Source organism: Thamnophis sirtalis, unplaced genomic scaffold, assembly GCF_051295495.1.
Source record: "Thamnophis sirtalis isolate CommonGarterSnake01/CBP01778 unplaced genomic scaffold, rThaSir2_p1.2 scaffold_1, whole genome shotgun sequence".
Classification (NCBI taxonomy): Eukaryota; Metazoa; Chordata; class Lepidosauria; order Squamata; family Natricidae; genus Thamnophis; species Thamnophis sirtalis.
Window position 1 is genome coordinate 107638887 of NW_028261381.1, and position 18036 is coordinate 107656922.

The window sequence follows — 18036 nt, forward strand, 5'->3', positions numbered from 1 at the left end:
CTGGATTGGAAATACCGTTCAGCAATGCTTAAGAAGGAGCTTGCTTCGTCCAAAACAACCAAGTTGTGTTTGCTGCAGCTGAATTTTAAAGTGAATTTGCTTCTTAGATATAAGAAAATTGCTACTTAGTCCTGCAATAGTTAAAGAACAGGGTGGGAACTAGTCATGATTCCATGTGTATGATTATATTTGACATGAACATAATAAGATACTGTCGTATAGACAATATCAGGGAGAACAAAGCCCTCCGAATATAAGCTAAGTTGGTGCTGTAAAACATTTTGTTTAAAGGCACACTATTTTAAATCTTCCTTCTCCTGTGTTATATCCTGTATTTGCATAGTTTGGAGACCAATATTAGATATTTTGGGTAATGGCTGTGCTGTCATGAAGTTAATAGACCAGGGTGTAAAATAACAATTTTTACAAATTAGATAAAATAGTACAGATTATCCTAACACAAAGCAATTTATAGTACTCAGGATACGAATTCTCTAAGCCAACCCAAGGTAATAATATAAGAATTTATCTAGACTGGATAAAATGTTTAGTGTTACTACTCATCTCTCAATTAGTCTATAGATGCTGCAATGAAAATAAAGTGACATGCTTCACTCACCTTTCCCCCCCACCTTTTTTTTCCTGCTTCAGAACACAAAAGAACTTCAAACTCATCACAGGAGAGCTCCAGCAGTGAATTAAGTGTCACCAGCACATCAGGTATGGAAGAGCTTTCTTATCATGGAAACCCACATTGCTTCTGTCTTAGGAACATTTACCTTAAGAGAGCTTGTAAAATCTTCAAATGTGTTTTACAAAATACTCAGGTTTACTCATTAAAGCAACCCGTTGTTCTGACCCTTTTATTTAATTACTATGAATTCTGCTCATTCACATCCAGCAAAGTCTTTCGAGGGAGGATTTACAGTCACAGACCTTATCTGGCTTGGAAAGCTGACAGACCGATATCTGCAAAACCTGGCAAGGAGTCTTGGAGAGTCACGAACCTATTAAGCAAACTAATTGTCTCCTGCAAACTCCACTCCCCTTTCGCTCCTCTTTTATTTCCTCTAGGAGGGGCCATTCATTGTCCATCTGTGGCCTTACTCCCAAGTCAACCCCTGTTCTTTAGCTGTTACCTTCATCTGGCAACTCTGCACATGCACACACTGGGAACAGGCTCCAGCTGTTCGTCTGCCTCACTGATGTCTGACTCTGAAGGCAGCTGATAACTAGCATACGGCTCTGGCTCCCTCTCTGCCTCCGACACAGAGCCCTCATCAAAGCCTTCCCCACTCCAGAACTGGTCCCTGTTCCTCCCCAACCTCCTCAGCATTTTTGGCTGCTGGCAGGCCACAACACCTGTTCATTTGCAAAGTTTGTACAGTTGCTTGGAAGAAAGTGAAACCAAGAGGATTGTGTGATTGTGGAAATAGACAAAAGGCAGCTTGCAGCCCAGGTGAACAAGTCCTGCAAGCAAGCTGGCATTAAGAGTTTGAAAAGAGATGCTTTACCCATGCTCCTCCTTTCAGAGGCTTTGCCTTTTCTCTTGCATAAAGGTAGTCCTCGACTTTCAACCCCAGCTTCTGTGGCAAAGCAAGACGTTGTTAAGGGAGTTTTGCCCCATGTTATGACTTTTCTAACCACAGTTGTTAAGTGAATCACTGCAGTTGTTGAGTTAGTAGCACGGTTGCTAAGTGAATCTGGCTTCCACATTGGCTTTGCTTGTTGGAAGTTCACAAAAGTTGATCACGTGACCTCTGAGGCCCTGCAACCATCACAAATATGAGTCAGTTGCCAAGCATATGAATTTTGATCAAGCGGCCATGGCGATGCTGCAAAGATTTTAAGTCTGAAAAACGGTCATAAGTCACTTTTTTCAGTGCCATTGTAAATTTGAACAGTCACTAAACCAACTGAGGACTACCTGTATTTCCAATGGCAGCTTTGGTTTCTAAATTATGGCTGTTTTTTTCATCTTCTGTAAATGCTTGACAATTTGTCAGTTCAGTTTTCAATCTGTTTTGGTATTGTGGCTTTCAAACATATAATTAACAGATTGATTGATTGATTGATTCATTCATTCATTCATTGATATTATGGAAACAGCAACTGTAAAAAGTGACAATTATACTTTATAACTAATCAAAACAAACAAAATTACATTTTCCCATTATATTTTGCAACCATCTGATGACAACAGGGACTGCTCTAAAACCATTCCTCCTTGTACTGATGTTTTGCTTGGGGGAGCGAAGTGAACCTAATAATGGATCCGGCGTTTTTTGTTAATTTGTTTTTAGAAGGCAGTGCTGGTGTATCCTCTGACTGCAGTGATGCAGAATACTGGATAAAACCTCCAGAGAATTCCCTCATCCCAGCCATGCTTTCCCCACCAGAATCTCTTCTTGTTGCATGCATCTTGAAAGGAAATTACGTCGAAGCTCATCAGGTAATGGCACAGAAACTCAATCGACAGAAATCAGCTGGATTCCTGAATATTACTATAAATTTCTACTCTCTCCACAGAATGTTTAGAAATTAATATCCCATTATTCTGATCTACTCCTCGTGCATTATATACTCCAAGCAGTCTGTTTTCAAATACAAATACAATAGCAGAGTTGGAAGGGACTTTGAAGGTCTTCTAGTCCAACCCCGTGCCTAGGCAGGAAACCTTATACCGTTTCAGACAAATGGCTATCCAACATCTTCTTAAAGACTTCCAGTGTTGGGGCATTCACAACTTCTGGAGGCAAGCTGATTAATTGTTCTAACTGTCAGAAAATTTCTCCTCAGTTCTAAGTTGCTTCTCTCCTTGATTAGTTTTCACCCATTGCTCCTTCTATCCTCAGGTGCCTTGGAGAATAGTTTGACTCCCTCTTCTTTGTGGCAACCCCTGAGATATTGGAACACTGCTATCATGTCTCCCCTAGTCCTTCTTTTCATTAAACTAGACATACTCAGTTCCTGCAACCGTTCTTCATATGTTTTAGTGTCCAGTCCCTTAATCTTCTTTGTTGCTCTTCTCTGCACTCTTTCACCTGTGCTAATTGAGAAAACTGAGATGAATTTTTGACGAGTGTGTATTTGATGGCAGAAAAGGAACATTTCAAAACCTATTAGCATTGTTTCTTCAGAAAAAAAAGATCTGTCCATTCAGATAGACAATAATTTCTTGAAGTTTTTTTTTAAAAAAAATTAATGTTATAATAAAATTAAAGGCAATTGGGGAAGGTTGAATTACCCAGCAGACCTTTTTTTTTAATAAATTATAAATATTATACATGCCTTATAAAACTTCTTTGACTATATCCTTCCAGAGAAATTAGAAAGATTTATTAGAATAAAGTTGAGCTTATTATTTTTTTTTGTCAAGAATTAAATATATTTTAAAATCTTACTTAACAAGCATACCTTGCCTCTTAACTCTGTAATATCAGGTTGCTATTATGTTTGATTTGGAAACGTCTGCTTCCTACGGTGAACTAATTTTCCTGGAGCGTTACCAAGAAGTGATTGGGGAGCTAGCAAAAGTGGAACACAAGATTGAACATCAGTCATCGGAGGGATCTGGAATCCTAAAACAGACCGGCAGTGGCCGTTCCACTCTACAGGCTATTGGAAATGCAGCAGCTGCTGGTAAAATGTGGTTACTCAAATGAGGCCCTGGGAAATGAGGCTTCACATAAATATGATACATATGTAACTTCAGCAGAATTAAATTTCAATTTGCTATCTATTATTTTTAAATGAGATTGAATGATAAAGTGAGTATAGATAGCTAGTGAGCTGTATGTCGTCTAATGACAGAAGTTGCACAGATAAATGTTGAATCTTTTTCTCTCCCTGCAATTGATTATAGAAGACAGATTTGGGATATTGTGAGTATTATAGTAAAGAAGAGGTTTACTTCTTTATACAGTGATACTTCGGTACTCATCATTAATTGATTCCGGGAGGCACAAATTAGTACCAAAAATGATGAGTACCAAAATTTTCCCATGTAATGAGTGTTGGGAATATAATCTAACGGTTGGGTTGGCAATATATAAATCATGTAACAATGCTGTATCTGTTTCTTTAAATCATGCTGTAAAATGTGATTGGTTGCTGTTTTCCTCAATCGGCCATAAGAGGGAACCAGAATGAATGTTAGCTCTCTGTTTGTTAGATGCTGGGCTGATCTGATCTGAGTGCCATGAGCTATTGTACTCGCTCTCCCAACGGGGAGCTTACCTAACAATGAGTCACATGCCAGCTAACACCAACAAGTCTAGCTTGTGCAGTGAGTATCGAACAATGATTAGTATCAGGACAAAAGTTTTGCCTCAAAATGTTTTGCGTACCAAATTCGATGAGTTTCAAAGCAGTTGAATACTAAGGTATCACTGTATCTTAGAAGTTATTAGTTCAAGCATGTTTTCTCTATCATTGGCATCTGTTCCTCATTTTTCCCCCATTCACCTTCTGTGTATATACTGTATATATGCATGCAAACAATAGTAATAGTAATAGACAAACCAAAGCAAATCAAAGCTCTGGACTTAATTCAGATTGTTGCTATTGGAATTTCCTGGGTTTTATTCCCTATCCACACCTGCCATAAGATCAAAGGAATCCCCGAATCAGTTTGAAATGGGAGAAGTACAGTAAGGACTTACAAACTGAAGAAATCCAATGGCACTGTCTTTTGTATGCAAATGAACTCGTGAGGTTAGGCAAAGTGGAAGGAAAATCTAAAAAAGGCTTCAAGACTGAAAACCTGTAATAAGTTAAGTTCCAAATCCTTTAACGCAACTTTCATTTTTGGTTTCCCAAGGGATGGTGTTTTACTCCATTTCAGATGTTACGGATAAGCTTCTTGCCCCTTCAGAAAGCCTTGAACCCGTGCTCCAAGAAAACTTCTGGACTAGTAGCATCCAGATGGAATGTACTGACCCTTTGAATAATGTTCTGGAAGATCTTTGTCCCTCTGCTATGGCCATATTCGATTTGGCAACTACTCAGTGCAATTTATGGAAAACTTGCAAGCAGCTCTTAGAAACAGCAGAAAGAAAATTGCAGAATAGCCTTGAAATCAAAGGTAAATTTCCCTATTCTGTTTGGTATTTTAAAAATTCAAAAAAGTTAAATAAGGAAAACAGTGGTAAAGTGCGTATGTACTTCTAATATATTGTCTTCATGGGTTGTCATCTTATATCTAATAACAGGCAGAAGACTTGATTCCGTTCACCAGAACCCTTATGGATTGAAAGGTTTCCCAGCAGTTCTCCAGCAAATAAGTAAAATTATCAACATACCACAAGGACAGCCCAAATCAAGTAATTTTTTTGCTTAGTGTCATTACTTCATTCACACTTACACTATTCTCCATTCTTACAGCTGTGTTCTAGCACCGCTTCATTGGGGCTACTTTAAGTGGCCATATTCTCATGAATAATAATTATTTTTTGCTTCTGTTTTTCATTACTCTTCCTGAGGATCTGTTTTGATTGTATTCATTGTGTAATTCCTTTAACTTTAGTTTCATTTCATTTCTTCAGATTTTTAACACTTTTACTTTTTAAGGTGTTTTTCTTTTTCCTTGCTCTTACAGTATGTAAGATTTGAGTTATCATTATTGCTAGATATTTTGAAATGCTAGCAAAAGTGAGACGTAAACACAGGTATCCATAGCTTGCCATGGCAATGGAAAAAGGATGTGTTCTATAATGTGGCAACACTTCCCCTGCCTTTTCACTCTTGTGTTCTGATACCATATGCAAGCACTTAATTTTGGACATTGTGTTGCATCATTGTTTTCCCTGCTGCCCCAAGCTCCTATAAAATTCTGTCTGCCATCAAAAAAAGGCAAAAAAATTAAAAGGCATTCAGCCAAACTGGATTTTAGAATCTTGGTAGAGTGTGTGTGTGTGTTTGTGTAGGTATGTATGTATATATGTATATATAGATAGAGATAGAGATAGAGATAGAGATAGAGATAGAGATAGAGATAGATAGATAGATAGATAGATAGATAGATAGATAGATAGATAGATAGATAGACAGATAGATGCAAACCTCCCATTTTATTAATCAGTTACATTTAGGCTTATCCCCACTTCAAGATCACCATTAAGAATCCCTCAACAGTGACTGGTTTACAACCTATATTATAAACATAGATGTCTTTGGTATCAGCAAAACCATTCCTTGCTTGCATATACAAAAATATAAGCTCAGCAGTTAAAAAGACTCAGCACCAAGATTGGTTTGTTTGATTACCCGTTAGTTCCCTTGTTGCCAGTGGGGAATTGCCAGAATGGTACTTAGTGGAAGATAATGTTTAGTAGTCCTTTTTGGAAAGTTTGTTTTCAAACTTGGCAACTTTAAGATGTGTGGATTCAACTCCCTCCTCCTCCTCCTCCTCCTCCTCTTCCTCTCAGTGTTGAACTGTAAATTCTGGTATATGAACTACACAGAGAACTGATTATAGGACAGTTTGAAAAAATCCATCATATCACCCCGTTCATGACATTTAATTTATTTTATATGTTTTTGCATATGTGTTTAGTGCTACAAGTAAGACTGAAATATTTATAATAATGAATTTTCCCATTGTTTCCTAACAGAAATTTCTGATGAGAAAATAAGTTGTAATTTCCACTGCAGCATAGTGGATTTGCTGCAGACCTGTTACCCAGATCTCACTGCGGACTGTATTACTAATCAGCTTGTTTTGTCACAACGCTTGGATGAAATCCTGCATAATCTGGCACACGTAGATAATTTTTCAGGTATATATGCGGGCGAATTACCTTTTTTTGCTCATGAATGTTTAACTCTATTATCTGGTACGAAATGTATTTAGATTTATGCCTCACCTGCACGATGCTTCCAAAAATAGATTTGTAATTAAAATGGGATTTAACATTTCAATCAATAAAAGAACTTTTAAATCCTTGCAATATAAATATATAAATACAATAGCCATTCCTTAATTCTTTCAGTTCACTATTACTGCAAATCTATTATTGATAGAAAGAGTTGGATTTCTCAGATTTGTAATATCTAATCCTTTTTGTTTTTACAGACTCCAAGGGAAACATGCTTGCTTCTTTGGTAGAACAAGCTATTCTGAAACCAGCAGAATTAGAGGCACATCCAGTTTGCAGTCAAATCAAACATCTTCTAAAAATCTTGGACCAATACGCTGTGACTATGCCAGAGGGATATAAGCAGACTGCCTATGTACAAATATTTTTTGATTATATTAACAAGCTGGCTGCCATTATCTTTCGAAGCCTCACACCAGAAATAGGTGAGAGATTGCACCCTATTGAAGAAAGGTATGTAGGTTTAGTTCAAGAAGATCCACTTTTAGTAAAGAAAGAAAGCAGATCAATAAAAGAGTGGATAAAAATAGCATATTAATAAATAGGAACTTTAAATGATTGCATTCATTTTTGCCTATATATGAGTCCACACCGAACTATTCTGCTATTTTAAGTATATTTTATTAAGCTAGTTTGGTAAAATCTATAAACTAATTTGCAGATGTGTAACAGAAATTGGAATACTGCAAAAAGATCATAACAAACTCTAAGCATTGCAAAGGATGGCAAGAGATGTGGAAGATGGGTTTGGGGACATACAATGAGACAAAGTCCAACCAATACATTCTTTTTTTAATAATTTTTTTTTTTGCTTCTAGATCAATCTGCAGAGATCCAAGTTGGAAATCCATTCATTTTGCTCCAACAAAGTCCATCTCATTTGCTATCCCAGCTTCTATTTGAGAAACAGATTGCTCCTGACAGGTAAGGGTCTTTCATTTAGGTGCTCAGTGGCTGAACATGCTTCTTTGGAAATATTACAGGTAGCTCTTCTTTAGTAACTGTGTTGTGGCCCGTCATCAGCCAGCAGAGCTGGCAGCAGATTCGGACAGTGAGGAGGTTGGGGAGAAGATGGGCCAGTCCTGAAGTCTGGGAAAATCTCTGATGAGTGCTCTGCATCGGAGGCAGAGATAGGGCCAGGGCCGCCTGACAGTTATCAGCTACCTTTGTAGTCAGACATCACTAAGGCAGACGAATAGCTGGAGCCTGTTCTTAGTGTGTGCATGCACAGAGTTGCTGGACAAAGGGAACAGCTAAGGAACAAGGTTGACTTGGGAGTAAGGCCACAGGTGGACGGTGAATGGCCCCTCCCAAAGGGAATAAAAGAGGACTGAAAGGTCAGGGGTGTCTGCAGGAAACAATTGGTTATTCCTGCATTCTTGCCAAGTATTGCGGGGTCTGAAAGATATCAGCCTGGTCACTCTCCAAGCCTGATAAAGTTTGGTAATTGTGTACTATCTTGAAAGACTGTGGGAAAAGAAAGACTTTGCTGGAGAGGAATTCACTGCAAATCAGGGATAGAAGAGCCAAGGTGGCGCAGTGGTTAAATGCAGCACTGCAGGCTACTGCTAGATCAGCAGTTCAGCGGTTCAAATCCCACCGGCTCAGGGTTGACTCAGCCTTCCATCCTTCCGAGGTGGGTAAAATGAGGACCCAGATTGTTGGGGGCAATATGCTGACTCTCTGTAAACTGCTTAGAGAGGGCTGAAAGCCCTATGAAGCGGTATATAAGTCTACTGCTATTGCTATTGCTATAGGTTCCTGCCAGTTCTAACCAGTTGGGTAGAAGAGGTTCCACAAATCTATTGTGCTGTTTCTAGCGCCTGCCCACCCCTTCGCTCCCTCCCCCTGCCCGTCTGGTCGCCGCTCGCTCGCTCCCTGCGCCCGTCCGCACAATGCGAAAGAGCTTTCTGATCCTCTATCGCTCGCTCGCTCTTTTGCCCGCCCAGGCTGCCTCAGTGGAAGTCCTTTGCTGGCGGCCAGACCTCCTCTCCCGGGACTTGCGGGGCGATGGGCGGTAGTTTGCACGGTACGGCCGGCACCTAGGAGGTAACCTCCCACCGCCATCCTCACCCCCGCGCCCGTGCTTGTTGGTGGCCAGGCATCTTAGACAAGTCCGGGGACCTTGCAAAGGCCTTGCGGGGTCCCCAAACTTGCCAAAGACACCAGCCGCGCCACATAAGCTCCCGTCACCATCCCCATGCCTGTGCTTGCTGGCGGCCCTGCGGCCCTGCGCTATAAGCGAGCCCGGGATCCTTGCAAGGCTGCAAAAGTTCACCGGACTCGCTTATAGTGCAGGGCCGCGATAGGTGGCTCCAGCTGGCCTGCCCCCCTCTGCCCCGCGCTTAGTTGCAGCTTACTTGCCTCCTTAGTGTCGGCAGGCAGCAATAGAGAGCCAAGCAGGAAAAAAGGTAAGTGGGTTTAGATAGGGCTCTTAGAGGCGGGCGGGGCAATTGGTGAACCAGCCAATCAGTGAGCGGTGGGCGGGGCAAGCATCGTGCGGATGGGTGCGGGGAGCGAGCGGCGGGTGGGCGGGCAGGTAGAGAGAACAAGGAGTGGGCAGCGGCTGGAATCGGTTCTAAACAGCACAGTAGATTTGTGGAACCTCTTCTACCGAACTGGATAGAACCGGCAGGAATCCACCCTGCTGACATCTGACTTGTATTTATAACAGTTGCAGCATCCTGTGGTCACATGATTGCCATTTCTGATCTTCCCAGGGGGCTTCTGACAAGCAAAGGGAATGGAAAAAGCTGGATTCACATAATAGCCATATGATTTACTTAACAACTACGGTGATTCACTTAACACTTGTTAAAGTGGCAAAAAGTTGTAGAATTGGATGCGACTCAGTTAATGACTGCATTGCTTAGCAGTCCGATCCCAATTTGTGGTCATAAGTCAAGGATTACTGTAACTTTGTTTTAACTGTTCTAAACATTAATGTAATTTTCCTGTATGGGATTTGGACAAAGTAATTTACATATGTCCTAGTACATAATCTCAAATGTAGAATTGAGACTAAAGTCACTATGTTATTTGGAGATAATGTTAGATGCTATGATAAAAGATAAAATATTTTTCAAAGTCTATTTTTGTATACTAGATAAAGTAGGGATTATAGCAGAGAATATCAAATGAGCTTCTCAATTAATATACGTTATTTATAGCACAAAATCTTCTGAAATAATCTTTATGACATAGTGAAAAAAGCATAATAAAAAGATACATTTCTGCATGATCCCCTCTCTGATCTGTCAGTCTTTGATATAGAAGTACTTATCATTAAGATGGGAAATATTAAAATCAGATTATTGCACACACATATTGTGTTCTATAATTTATTGTATTAAACCTGAGAGGGGTGGGAGATCACAAATAAATAAATCAGCACTGAATCTGCTCTAGGGTGTAAGATTAATTAATTGTGTTTGACATTTTTCAATATTTAATTTTTTTCCACCTAAAACAAGATGATAAATATGTACATTTTCCCCCAAATCCACTTGTAACAGTTGCGGAATATGTCTTTAGAACTTAATGTGTTTTTTTTTTAAAGAAATCCTGTTTTTAAAAGATTGAAGGAATATTTTACAAAATCCCAAGAGAGTGTTCCAGTTAAATTATGATTAATCACAGACAGTTCGACTACATTCCCCTGTTTATTCAATCATTATGTGTTTAGATGTTTAATTATTATTTGGAGGTGTTTGATGTGCATTTGGTGACGTATACTCATCCATAACCATTTTTCCTTTTGTGTAATGTTAGAGAGAGAGAATGCATAATATAAGGCCAAATTTATTTTTATGTGTTCTCAAATCTGCAGGTTGTCTTTGCTGCTAGCTAAAGAAGAACTGAACTTAAATGTGCAGCAAGTGATTATCAACTATTGCTGTAAGCCACTGCCTCTCTGCACCAACATGCAAAGCAACCAGACTAGATCCCTTTTGACAAACATCAGTAGCCTAGCACATTTGCACGCCTATCATTGTCTGCCAGATATTGAGGTTCCAGTGCATAATCCAGCCATGGAGTCTGAGAACACTTCGAGCAATCCCCTCTCTTCTCTGCCTGAACTTAACCAACACTCACTCACCGCTTCCACCCTCAATTTTCTGAAATCCCAGTCAAAACTCATAGCTACCCTGGCTTGTCTTACTGCCTTAAAAGTGCCAAAGCCACCCAAACAGAGTTTATCGTGGATTGAATTCCGAGGGAAAAGGGAAGCACCCTTGTCTATGGATCAGATTTCCAAAGAGTGTGAAATATTGTTACAGGAATTCCCCTTCCTAGAAACTTTTCTCCTTACAATGTTCGAGCCTCTACAGGATCCTCAGGATAAAGAAATCGTTTTGGCTAGCGAGCTTTGTGGACACTCACATATCTCGTTGCTTTTCCTGGGATTGCATTCCTCCATGGCTGTTGAAGTGTTAATGGAGGCCTTTGAACGAGCTCTCACGGCAAGGGATTGGTCCAGGGCCCTCAAAATCTTGGATTTCTACAGCCAGGATATGCAAGAGCTGGTCACTGTACAGGATGCTGTTTTGAGTTGTGCCACAGCTGATGGTAAAAATCTATACTCTTTCTGTAAATAATAGTGTTTTGGATATAAAGTTGCAAATGAGTGATTTAAGCTTCTAGCTTTTGAGGGAAAATGCATTAGCAATAGCACTTAGACATATACCCCTTCATAGTGTTTTTACAGCCCTTTCTAAGCGTTTTACAGAGTCAACATATTATCCCCAACAATCTGGGTCCTCCTTTTACCCACCTCGGAAGAAGGCTGATTCAACTTTAAGCCAATGAGATTTGAACTGCCAAACTGCAGCTAGCAGTCAGCTGAAGTTGCTTATAGTGCTGCACTCTAACCACTGCGCCACTTAGGCTCTATATTCATTCAGCCGTAAAATCTAGCAACGGGCTCATTCTCTATCAGATGATCTGGTTGAGGTGGCGAGGAGAAGATAAAGGACATATGAAAATAAATTCCTTCAATTATGCAGGATCGAATCTGGGTCGGTCACCGGGACCAGAGGTTTTGTCTTCCGAGCTTTCAGGCTCATGTTGGAGCTCAACCTCAGGGAACATCTGTCTAGCAGGGTTTGTCTGCTAGAGAGTTGTTCCCAGAGGATGGGCTCCAGCGCATGTTCGAAAGCTCAGAAGACAAAACTCATGATCATGGTGACCGGTCCCGATTGGATCCTGCAACATGTATAATTGCCTTCATTCCTTCAGTTATTTTTGTTTTATAAAAAGAGAGAGGCATACTGCTGTTAATGAAGGAGGAAGCTACAATTGATCATATATTTTGCATTGGGGACCCAGGTGAAATCTCTGGCATTTTCAGGTACAATTAGGAAAGAAACCTTTAGGAATAGAGATGTTAGTTCCTGCATCCAAAACTAAACTCATGAGCAAGTGGTTTGTGTAAGAAAGTTTTCTATGTTCCTAATCATTGTTAGGCCTCAATTGTAGAATTGAGGCCTTTGAACTATGGTGCTGGAGAAGACTCCTGCGAGTCCCTTGGACTGCAAGGCAATGAAACTGATCAGTCCTAGAAGAGATCAACTTTGACTGCTCTTTAAAATGCCAAATCCTGAAGAGGAAACTCAAATACTTTGGCCACTTAATGAGAAGGAAGGACTCACTGGAGAAGAGCTTAATGCTGGGAAAGATTGAGGGTGAAAGAAGAATGGGACGACAGAGAATGAGGTGGCTGGATGGAGTCACCGAAGCAGTAGGCGTGAGCTTAAATGAACTCCAGAGGATGGTAGAGGACAGGAAGGTCTGGAGGAACATTGTCCATGGGGTTGCAATGGGTCAGACACGACTTCTCAATTAACAACAACAATCATAGTTATCACTTTCTTAGTACTAGGTTATTCATTACATGGTTTATCCCTCTTAGCTAAAATGCACTGACTGCTTCTGTCTTTGAAAAAATACCTCCTTTTCAGGTGAGAATGGATGGCAGTACCTGTTTCCAGTGAGAGACGCTGTGCTGAGGAGCAGATTGTCCCTTCGGTACCTGGATAGATGGCCTCTGGAGGCCTGTCTGGAAATATTAGCTTATTGTGCCTGTGACCCCGAAGTAACTGAAGAACTCAAATTTGATCTGCAAAGCAAAATCAAGGAGCTTCAAGTTTATCAAAAGGTATGGAGACATCGCATTTGGAATAGAGTACTCCTCTTGAGTTCCTTTGTCCCTTTCTCTTGCTGAATCTGGAAATAACATTTTTTGTGTGCATCAAACCTCCTTCAGTTTTGGGAAGCATGCCTGAAAGCTGCTTCTGCTCTTCATCGGGCACTTGTTCCATTTTTAGGATGAAAGTGGAAAATATTCAAGGCATTCTTTGTTTGTTGGGTGTAAACTATCTAGAGCCTGTGGAGAAGAGGTGGTTCAGTAAATATCTCAAGTAAAATTACCAACAAGCTGAAGAGAGTTAATAAAATGTTCCTTGATTTTCATAAAAAGGAGAATGGTTTTTGAGCACTTCTGTAGAAAAGAAAAAAAGACAGAATAGGTATGTTTTCAAAGTACACATTCATTTACTAATTTTGATGTAATTGATAAATAATAGCCAAACATAAACATACACAGTTCTTCAACGAAATTCCTTACATCAGTATACTGAATAAACATTATAATCTTAAGTGAACTGGGTTTGACCAAGGAGAGATTATGGTGGCTGGATCAAGTTATCAGCTCCACTAGCATTTACTTCAGAATAATTCTTCAATGCTATATAGTTACTACTACCACTCTATACAAACTGCTTGCTTCCTATTGAACGGAAAACGTATTAGCTAAGCTCTCTCCACAAGGTCTGTGTTGGTATATTTATGCATGTCTGCCTCTTTTCTCTAAGAGTTCAAAATGGTGTCATGAAACTCTCCACCAATTTTCCTCACAACAGCAATCCTGTGAGGTTGGCTAGGTTGTGTGCGAGTGACTGACTATATTAAGTCAAGTGATTGGAAGTTATTACTTCAGTACTTAAATGTATTATTGGCCAGAATGCCAATTTCTAATGTTGTGTATGTACTGCTCCTAATGCATCTTTCAATAAGTTATTTTCTTGAACACTGAAGTACCCTAAGATGCAATTTCTTTGTTTTCCCATATTAGCTTTAAGGATAGTAGAAATTACTTGGTTATTACTTGATAGGCTGCCTGGGTTTTCTGCAAATAAAAATGTATATTATGTAGTACAATCTTGGTATTCTAAAAATTGATTTTTCTATTGTGAGAGCACATAGAAAGTATATGAGAGTTTAAAACAGTTTTCTAAAAAAGATGTATAACCTTTTTAATTTTTTTCTATTTTTACTTTTTAGAAAAAAATCAACTTGAAAAGTAAGATTAGAATTTACCATTTAGGAGGATGGGTTTTTTTCAGTGAAGGGGACGGGGACAGTTCCACTATTATCTCTTCATTTTCTTATCTCCCTTTTTCTTACACTCAGGTTTAATTTATATACATATTTATGGATGCAAAATGCAGTATAAACCGATGGTGGGACTAAAAAAATACTAGTAATAATTCTAGTAATAACTACAGTATTTCTGTTTATGAAAGGTTGCTCACTTCTAATTTAGAATTATTCCTGAAAAAAAATTAAAATTTGAGCCTAAGTGCCTATTTGTGGAAAGACAATAACCACTCACCAGGAAATAGTAGATAAAATGGACAAATGATCCCAAGATTACAGCAACATATACAACTTTATTAAATAGCAGAAGAAGCATATTCACACAGGGGAACTCTCATTCACATTTCCCATGATGGACTGTGGCAGGAAAGGCACTTCATCGTAATGTCTGTAACTCTGGGTTTTTTAGTATCCACGTTAATAGTACTCCCCACCCACCCCTCCACTCCCAGCATCTGTAGCTAGGATACAGTGCCAAGCAGGGGTGGGTTTCAACCGGTTCGCGGCATTCCCTGCGAACCGGTTGGTTGGCGAACCCGGAAGTAAGTAACTTCCGGGAACGGTGAAGGGCCCGCTCGCCCGCCCGCGGTCCTTACCCGGTTTTGATGAGTTCTGCGCTTCCACGCATGCGCAGGATGCATACAGCCCCTGCGCAATCCTCCAGGAGCAGCTGGAGCATTGCGCAGACGCTAGTACGCATGCGTGCACCACGCACGTGCACGAGGACGCCAGCGGCCCCGTTCCAACCAAACCGGTTGGAACGGGGCGAGAAACCCACCCCTGGTGCCAAGGCAATTGATCATGAGGCTGAGATCTGTGAATTCATATGAGTAACAGCATGTAGGTCAGAATGAGAGGTACCGTATTTTTCAGAGTATAAGATGCACCGGAGTATAAGATGCACCAAGGTTTTGAAGAGGCAAATTTTTTTTAAAAAGTTTTTGCACTCTGCACACCTCCCAAAAGTGGCCTGTTTCCACGAAAATGGGCTCATTTTTTCAAAAAAAAATGTCATGAATAGCCCTTAGGAGGCTTGTAGAGTCCTCCTGGGGGTGTGTGAAAGGGCCAAAAGCAAGCAAAAAAGGCCAGTTTTTCACAAAAACTGTTTTTTGTCTGTTTTTTGCCCGTTTTTTGTCACAAAAAGGACATTAGGAAGCTTATAGAGAGCTCCTGGCTGCTGGGGGGGAGGGGCAAAATTGAGCAAAAAACAGGCCATTTTTTGCTCATTTCTGCCCTTCCCAGCCCCCAGGAGCTCTCCTACAAGCTATGCACGGCCATTTTGGCAAAGAGGACAGGAGGCAAAAAATGCTGTATTTAGTGTATAACACGCACCCAGATTTTCAGCCTCTTTTTTGAGGGAAAAAGGTGTGTCTTATACTCCGAAAAATACAGTACCTTCTGCTTCCCAAAATTCATAAATCTACTGATGAGAAGAGGAAGCTGGTTACCTGGTTAGTGAAGGGTTAATTGCATTGAAAGAGTGGAAAGGTTATTTGCATTGAAAGGGAGAGAATGGAGGCTCCTTATCTCATGCGCCTGAGAGCTCCGTAGGTAGCAGCGCTTAGAAGAAGCTGTAAGTAGAGACTAACTTAACTAGTAAAGAAATTCAGGTACTGGCCAGCCTTGTAGAATAATTTTCGTAACGGTGCCTGTTCAGTTTTGTTTGGTTTTATTTTCTCAGATTCTTAGACTACAGGCTGTCCACATCTGGCATGACTGGCAGGATCTAAAGAGGACCTGCACAGAAGATCCGCAGTCCATTGTGGCAATGGTTTTAGAAGCAAAGGTAGGACATTTGCAGCAGTGTTTCATATTTTTCTTCTTGAGGTTAGTTCCCATGTATTTTCTGTCCAGAATTAATAATTCCATTTGGTTTCTTTACTGTGATCAGCCATTTCTAAAAGGTAAAACGCGGAGCTTTTTCTTTAATCCATGCAACTATAATTCTGTAGTAGAAAAGAACTAAGGAAGTAGTTTGGTGTAGTGGTTTAAATGCACTAGGCTAGAAACCGGGAGAGCATGAATTATAGTCCTGCCTTGGGCACAAAGTCATCTGGGTAATTTTCAGCCAGTCATTCTATCTTGAGCCTTGAGAAGAAAATAATGGAAAGCCAATTTCAAGAAAACCTGGCAAGGAAACTGCAGGGACCTAACCAAGCAGTTGCCAAGGAGCAGAGACTCTGACCTTTACCATGATTTTTGCTTAACAATCAGAGAAAGAACATCATTCTATATCCAGATGGGTTGGTCTACATGCTGTTTTGGAACAGGAAGTCCCATCAGGTACAACTGAAGGGCAGAAGCCTGGGGAAGGCCATCTGTAGAATAAATGGATAGCCTTGCCAAACACTTTTGTTTTTAAACTTTTCAATTTATAGTCTCTAAGGGCTCTTTATAGGGATGTGGTGGCTTAGCGGCTAAGACACTGAGCTTGTCAATCAGAAGGATCGGCAGTTCAGCGGTTCGAATCCCTAGTGCCACGTAACAGAGTGAGCTTCTGTTACTTGTCCAAGCTACTGCCAATCTAGTAGTTCAAAAGTACGTAAAAATGCAAGTAGGAAAAATAGGAACCACCTTTGGTAGGAAGGTAACAGCGTTCCATGCACCTTCGGCATTTAGTCATGCCGGCCACATGACCACGGAGACGTCTTCAGACAGCGCTGACTCTTCAGCTTTAAAACGGAGATGAGCACCGCCCCCTAGGGTCGGGAACGACTACCACATATGTGCAAGGGGAACCTTTATCTTTAAGTTTATTTTTATTGCAGGATTATGAATTATGTGAAGAATGGGGCCGCTTGTATTCTATCCCAAGGGATCACTTGATCAGCCTTCACCAGGAACACCTCCTTCATTTGTTGGAAATGGGAGATATGGAAAAGGCTCTCCAGGTAACTGGTCTCTCAGGTATTCCAGGATTCTTTTTTTGTGCCAAAAAAAGGACACATGCTTCGAAGATTGGGTGCTACTTTGTTTTTTTTCTTCAAAGGCCAAAATGTTTGACTTTGGGTATGGAGTAGGACAGTGACAGTGATTATGAACTTGTAGTGCAATAGACAGAGAGAAATGCAAGAGTTAGGGCTATGACATTTCCATATGACACTGAAATACGCTAGATGACCAGTCACAACAGTTATTGACAATAACTATCCTTAGTTTTACTCTGCGTATTTTGGCATGTGTCCTTAGAAAGAATTGTGGAATCAGTTAAATAATAATAGATGCAGATATGTTTTAGTCCATGACCCGTGTGTTTGTGCATGCACATGTGTGTGTGTGTGTGTGTGAGAGAGAGAGAGAGAGAGAGAGGGTCAGTTTTGATAGACTTCCTTTGTATATAGTACATTATTTTACAAAGAAGCTTTGTAAAAGCTTTGAATGTGTATTAAGTGTTTTGAGTTTGCAGCATAACTCTTAACAGAATATGTATGCAGGAAGGTGAAAGAATTTGCTTCAAGTAGTTCTGACATGGTGAAGCAAACTGATTAAGGCAGAAATTATTGTCTAAATTGTGAAAGACTTTGAAAAGTATTTGCCTTAGAAAGGCAGAAGGTAGACGTGACTAGGCAGCACAATATATTGAGTTGGAATAGAATAGAATAGAATAGAATAGAATAGAATAGAATAGAATAGAATAGACAGAGTTGGAAGGGACCTTGGAGATCTTCTAGTCCAACCCGCTGCTTAGGCAGGAAACCCTACACTATTTCAGGTAAATGGT

The 18036-nt window shown here is 40.2% G+C and overlaps 1 protein-coding gene across 2 annotated transcripts in view; it reads left to right on the top strand.

Moving 5' to 3' along the window:
• The window catches only part of ZFYVE26 (zinc finger FYVE-type containing 26), a 49464-nt gene that overhangs the window by 12866 nt on the left and 18562 nt on the right, over nucleotides 1–18036 (top strand). For both annotated transcript variants that reach the window (XM_087721182.1, XM_087721189.1), the window contains exons 13-24: nucleotides 652–720; nucleotides 2304–2452; nucleotides 3444–3642; nucleotides 4823–5086; nucleotides 5214–5324; nucleotides 6615–6779; nucleotides 7076–7303; nucleotides 7697–7802; nucleotides 10708–11447; nucleotides 12839–13035; nucleotides 15997–16101; nucleotides 17084–17206. In XM_087721182.1, coding sequence (XP_087577308.1) covers nucleotides 652–720; nucleotides 2304–2452; nucleotides 3444–3642; nucleotides 4823–5086; nucleotides 5214–5324; nucleotides 6615–6779; nucleotides 7076–7303; nucleotides 7697–7802; nucleotides 10708–11447; nucleotides 12839–13035; nucleotides 15997–16101; nucleotides 17084–17206 — 2456 coding nt within the window. The remainder of the gene's footprint in view (nucleotides 1–651; nucleotides 721–2303; nucleotides 2453–3443; nucleotides 3643–4822; nucleotides 5087–5213; nucleotides 5325–6614; nucleotides 6780–7075; nucleotides 7304–7696; nucleotides 7803–10707; nucleotides 11448–12838; nucleotides 13036–15996; nucleotides 16102–17083; nucleotides 17207–18036) is intronic.